The sequence below is a fragment of the Lactuca virosa genome, chromosome 7, assembly GCF_052849685.1.
Source record: "Lactuca virosa cultivar CGN04683 chromosome 7, Lactuca_virosa_CGN04683_v6, whole genome shotgun sequence".
NCBI lineage: Eukaryota > Viridiplantae > Streptophyta > Magnoliopsida > Asterales > Asteraceae > Lactuca > Lactuca virosa.
Genome location: NC_136432.1, coordinates 204,553,246 through 204,559,126, shown reverse-complemented (window position 1 = coordinate 204,559,126; position 5,881 = coordinate 204,553,246). Strand labels below are relative to the sequence as shown.

The following is a 5,881-nucleotide window of genomic DNA, read 5'->3' as shown; positions in this document are numbered from 1 at the left end:
CAAATTCCCAATCAATCAAAAGGAAGTGGGTGATCGGGTTTGTGGGCTTGATCTATTTTTTTTTTCTTTTGGAGTATTCTTACACCCGATATTGTTTGCAACATTCCTTATCATATAACACTCTTCCTTTCTGAGCAAGCTGCAAAAGGAAGAGCGGGAGCACCAATTTGTAGAGGGCATTTGGTTACGTGTTTCGCCCGATCATATGGTTTGATGAAGCACATGTTTTCTAGGATGCTTAGAGGAATAGAGTGGTGTTTACTGCAACCCCTTTAATTTCAGGATGTTAGGATTGTTGTTGATATCGGAGGAGGGAAATACATGATACCTTTGTATGGCCCGATTTGAATGGTTGTGGAAATTAGACCACAAGAGAAACGAAGATTGCGAAAGAGAGTAGTGAGACGATCCCTCCCAAAACATGGTGCATAAATTGGTGAAATTGCAATAGACCCATTCCAGAGTCAAGCTGGGATATATATTTGGATAATATTCATGATGGAGTGAACTACTTGGGAAATTCTATGGATTTTTCGTTTTCACATTTAAAGATCAAGAGGCTGGTCAACGTGCCACAAAAACTTCCGTATATTCCAACCAGGGAAGAGTCATGGGCAGTTGGAGATGTGGGATCCTACACTAGTGGAGCACGTGGCAAGGAGGATAACGAGTGACATTTTATCCATTTTCAGTTTTTATGTTTTACGTGTTTTTCTTTTTTATTTTTTATTTATTTTTATTTTTTAGACTATTTCTATTTCTATTTTTGTTCGTTATTTTTTTTAATGAATTTGAAACCGAATGATGATGATGTTTTCTTGCTTTATGCTAGGAACTTGGTTTATTTTAAAATAGGTTAAATTCAAGAAAAAAAAATACCATGATAGAATTTTGAAGATTATAATCGAGAGCCATGACTTTTACATGGGGACATAACGTACATATTTTTGAAGATTTTTCTGATTTAATATGCACGATTCCCACAACGTGGATATCTTACCGCCATGTCGTGGAGTTTTACTTCATCATTATCAGAGACATAGTTTTGTTCTCACGACATAGATCTTATTTTCCCATGCCGTGACGACTGCATTGATCGTGAATCAGAATATCTTACACTCGATGCCACGGGGTGGTTGACACTTTCTCACCTCGTATTTACTAGTCGTTGCAACTTTTTGCAATTGTTTGCACCACATTTCAGAAGTTGTTGTTCTTGGTTATACTTTTTTGGCACATTCCAGAGCACCATAGTCCAGTTTCTAGAATATTTTTTGAGATATCAATGCTATTCCCACGACTATCAGATTCGAGTTTGCAACTACAACCCTAGTGGAGTCTGTTTCTTTTTCTCAATTTTATTTGCTTTTATGTGCTTTATTTTATGCATATAATGAGAACATTGTATGAAATAAGTGTGGGCATGAGGTCGAAAAAGAACTTCAAGCATTAAAAAGTTTTTTATTGGAAATTGCTAGATTTTAAAAATTTTAAGTATATTATATACACATGCAAAAATAGTCTAAGTTGAAAATTCTAGTACATTTGTAAAATTTTGATATTATTGCAATGAGACTAGTTTGCTAGTGTTATGTGAGATGATTCAAAGAGAACTCTAAGATTTAGTTGAGCCAATTTGTTATAATGTATCTGTGGCTTTCCAATTCTAGTGAAACCATGAGACAAAAACTCAACATTGTGTAGTTTGAAGAACTTAATAAGTTTTGCTTTGTGAATACCTAGACCCAATAAACAGCTTACTGGTGACGATTTATCTCATGGGTCCTTTCTGTTAAAATAAAATGAGTTAATTTTCCAGGTTTATCTATTTGGTTTATGCATTTTTAGTCCAGTTATATAAAAAATAATTAACAGTTCAGGAGTAGAACCAATATGTGGCATTTGAGACTCAGTGAGTGTTCCCCGCAGGGATATTTATATCAATCCACCAAATTGTAAAAGGTTGGATGGATGAGAAGAAAATTGCTACATAGGTTTCATCGAAAGTCATGAGCTCCATTAGTGGCCTAAGGAATTCCAAGTACCCTAATGAATTTCAAAGAAAGACAGAAACTATAGTATTAATAAAGTTGTTGTTTTTGGAGGGGATTCCAGGCAATACTATATGTTATACCAAATGGAAGCATACAAGATATATTAAATGCATCTTTTAATTCGTCAATACTTTGGTACCATTGTAATGTATTAAAGTTGATTGTATATATACGATCACAAGTAGGTTGTCATCTAAAACACTTGGTTGAAGTTAAAGAATTTGCAAAGCGGATACTAGAGATAGGAGATTGTTGATGGAACTTATAAAACACAACGACTAACATTGTCTACAAGGAAGTACTTTAATGTTTATAAATATCATATTTGTCATAAAGATTGAGTTGATGATGTTTGAGTATACGTCACAATATATGGTACATAGATAGATATTTATGTTTGTTATGTTTAGTAATTTCTTGATTTTATCGTAAAATTATATTCAAGATCAATATTTTTGCATCCATGTTCACACATGTCTATCATCTAGTTGTGAGATACATGAATATTTTAAGGTATAAGTACAAATTTAAGTTATTTTGTTACAATCCTCAAGCTAATTAGGATGTATTTGTCTGATTTTATTAACATAATTTTTTATTAGCAATTTGTAACTGATAATTGATTTATTTGGCTAAATTTAAAATTTATGTTTTATTAATTTTAAAGGTATTTTCTAACATGTGCCTAATGACACATATAAAAATCATTAATACATTTCATATTTATAGTAATATTTCTTATCATTAATACATTTATATTTTTCATTAATTTTTTTTAATAATTAATGTATTTCATAGTAATATTTCTTATTATTAATATTTCTTTATATGCTCAACATGTATTACTAGAAAATCCAATTAAAAAATATAATTCTTGCGACAAAAATATAGACGGTTTAATATTGGATAACTGAGGATAACAGAGACAAACGGCCAAAAGAGCAAGAAACGCACGGCAGCCGTCACAACCCTGAGGAACCGATTCCGTCGCCCATCTGAGAAAAATCGACGACTCTCTTCTTTTCCACGCACTCTCGTTTCTTATTTCTCAAATCGATCCTCCGCCGTCCTTCCTCCCAATCTCACCGGATCCTCCCTCATTGGACGTAAGCAGTTTTTCACACTTTTCTCTTTAATTTCAGCAGCTTTATGTTTATCGATTGATTTTATCTTCAAACCCTAGTGTTTTCGGCGTACAATCACTCATCTTCGCGATTCGAACTTTATGTCTGTAAATCGCGATGTCTCACTTCAGATCTGCTTCTTAAATCCGTTTATTTTGCTTTTCCTTGTTGCAATTTGTCTTAGTTTTTGCAATGAATGAAACTCATATGTTGCTAATTGATATCGTCGAATCAATGATATTCGAACTCATCTCAATTCTAATCTTATGCTGCTCCTTATTAGTACTGAAACCAATTCGATTTATCGAATATACACATATGAGAACACTACATATGGATTTCTTTTGTTGAAAATGCAAAAAAAAAATACTAGAACACAACTCTCACCTTGATAAGCAGGTTGAAAATCATTTCAATCTATTTTTACATAGGTACAAGTTTTGGGAGACTTTCTGTTCTACATGTAAACAATTGTATTTTGGATCATTAGGGTTTTGAGGATAACTTTCGATGGAGGGAATTGGAGGTGCTAATACAGCTTCTGAAGCAACATTGGATCAATGGAGACAATATTCAAGGCTTTTCCAGTATTACCTTGATAAAACCACTCCACATGCAGTTTACAGATGGATCACAACAGCTACTCTAGCACTTCTCTTTGCATTACGTGTCTATTATCTTCAAGGATTCTACATTGTTACCTATGGACTCGGAATCTACCTACTCAATTTGTTGATTGGGTTTTTGTCCCCTTTGGTTGACCCTGAAGTGGACCCCGCAGATGGTGCCTTGCTACCTACAAAAGGCTCAGATGAGTTCAAGCCTTTTATTCGACGCCTCCCTGAGTTTAAATTCTGGTAATTATTTCAGCCTTTCACATAAACATAAACATAAACATCATTTACCAAAATTTCATTTATTGCTTTTGTTGTTGAAACTTGAAACTTGAAACTTGAAATTTGAAATTACAGGTATGCCATTACAAAGGCTTTCATTATATCGATTATGATGACATTCTTTTCCATGTTTGATGTTCCTGTGTTTTGGCCAATACTACTTTGTTACTGGTTTGTACTGTTTGCCATGACAATGAAGCGCCAAATCATGCATATGGTTAAATACAAGTACATCCCATTCAGCATCGGGAAACAGGTCAGCACTCAATTCAAAAAAAAAAAAAAAAACACAAATTATTCGATTTTTCATTGATTATATTTAAGCATTTGATATTTGGTTAATGTCATATAAATATCATTTACCAAAATCTGATAAACCGGTATTGGTATTGAATCCTACGTGGCATCCATTATGGTATCCAATATAACAAAATTTCTTGACTTATGTGTGCGTGGAGATGACATGGCGTCCACTGTGGCATCTAATATTAGGGTTGTTCATTATTTGGATAAAACCTTGGACAATTTGATTCTGATATTTGGATATTTGGATTTGTTTTCAACAAAACCGAATTATTAGAATAAATTACACGAATGGTCCCTATGGTTTGGGTTAATTTGCTCGTTTGGTCCCTAACTTATTTTTTTAACTCGGAAGGTCCCTACAGTTTGTTTTTGTTGCGCGTTTGGTCCTTGTCTTACCTAAAACGACAGGGACCAAACGCACAACAAAAACAAACAGTAGAGACCTTCCGAGTTAAGAAAATAAGTTAGAGACCAAACGTGCAAATTACACCAAATCATAGGGACCATTCGTGTAATTTACTCGACTTATTATTTTGGATTTCAGATTGGTTTTGGTTTATAAAATAAGAACCGAATAACATTTTATTATTTATGTATTTATAATAAATATATCTATACTTATTTATTAATTTAGTAATTTATTTTTCAAATGGATTAAAAAAGTTTCACATAATTAAAAATGTTCTGGTTTATGATATTAATCATTTGATATTAAAATTGGGGTTTAATTATTGTTGTAATAAACAGAAATACAGCGGTAAAAGATCATCTTCGGCTGGCGGGTCGCGGGATTAGTGAAAGAGATAGTATTTATGGAGTTGTTTAGATTTGAATGGTTAATGCAAATTGGATGTAAAAGATATGGAAAAAGAGATGATGAATGATGGTGTTTTTAAAATTTCTTATCTAGTTGTTTAGTCTAGTAAAAAGAAAACAAATTCTTTTGTCACTTATATTAACATGGTTTAATCAATCAAATTGTTTGTGTTTTAGGTTTTAAGTATTTTTAATAGGTTGCTTCTTTTTTTATTTAATGGGTTTAACTTAATTTGGACAACCATATATGGCTATTTTCTTTTGACTTAATCTTAGACAGAATGACGTGATAGGTTAAGCCAAAAGATTTAGCTTAATGTATTAAGATACTAATCGTATGTATATACCTATTTGTAATGCACGTAGAGTCGATGAATAGTTTTTTTAAATCTAAGGGTAAAAATTGATAACATATTTGTATTTTTTAAATATAAAGGTAAAATAGTCTTTAATTTGATTGAAACGTTTTATTATGCGCAAAAAAAATTGAAAAAATAGGGCTTTATATATTTAACATTTTACACATACAAGCACTATTACTTAATCAGTCATTTTACTAGAGACATAAAAATCGAACTAATTCGTCAACCCAACCTAAATTAGTTGGTTGGGTTGAGATTTTAACTCATTTAAATTGAATGGTTCAATCCGTCTAACCAATTTAATTAAATAGGTTGAGTAGGTA

The 5,881-nt window shown here is 32.2% G+C and overlaps 1 protein-coding gene across 1 annotated transcript; it reads left to right on the top strand.

The window, feature by feature from the left end:
- The first annotated feature begins 2,954 nt into the window (after positions 1–2,954).
- On the top strand, positions 2,955–5,372 carry LOC145125870 (protein RER1B-like). Its single transcript, XM_079061278.1, has 4 exons — positions 2,955–3,160; positions 3,669–4,035; positions 4,150–4,330; positions 5,128–5,372. Exons 2-4 carry the CDS (start codon positions 3,689–3,691, stop codon positions 5,173–5,175), a joined length of 576 nt encoding a protein of 191 aa, XP_078917404.1. The 5' UTR covers positions 2,955–3,160; positions 3,669–3,688; the 3' UTR covers positions 5,176–5,372.
- Positions 5,373–5,881: the final 509 nt, after the last annotated feature.

Coding starts and splice junctions, on each gene's coding strand:
- LOC145125870 (XM_079061278.1), top strand. CDS start 3,689: ATGGAGGGAATTGGAGGTGCTAATACAGCTTCTGAAGCAACATTGGAT. Junction 4,036..4,149: donor CTCCCTGAGTTTAAATTCTG/GTAATTATTTCA, acceptor TTGAAATTACAG/GTATGCCATTACAAAGGCTT. Junction 4,331..5,127: donor CATTCAGCATCGGGAAACAG/GTCAGCACTCAA, acceptor TGTAATAAACAG/AAATACAGCGGTAAAAGATC.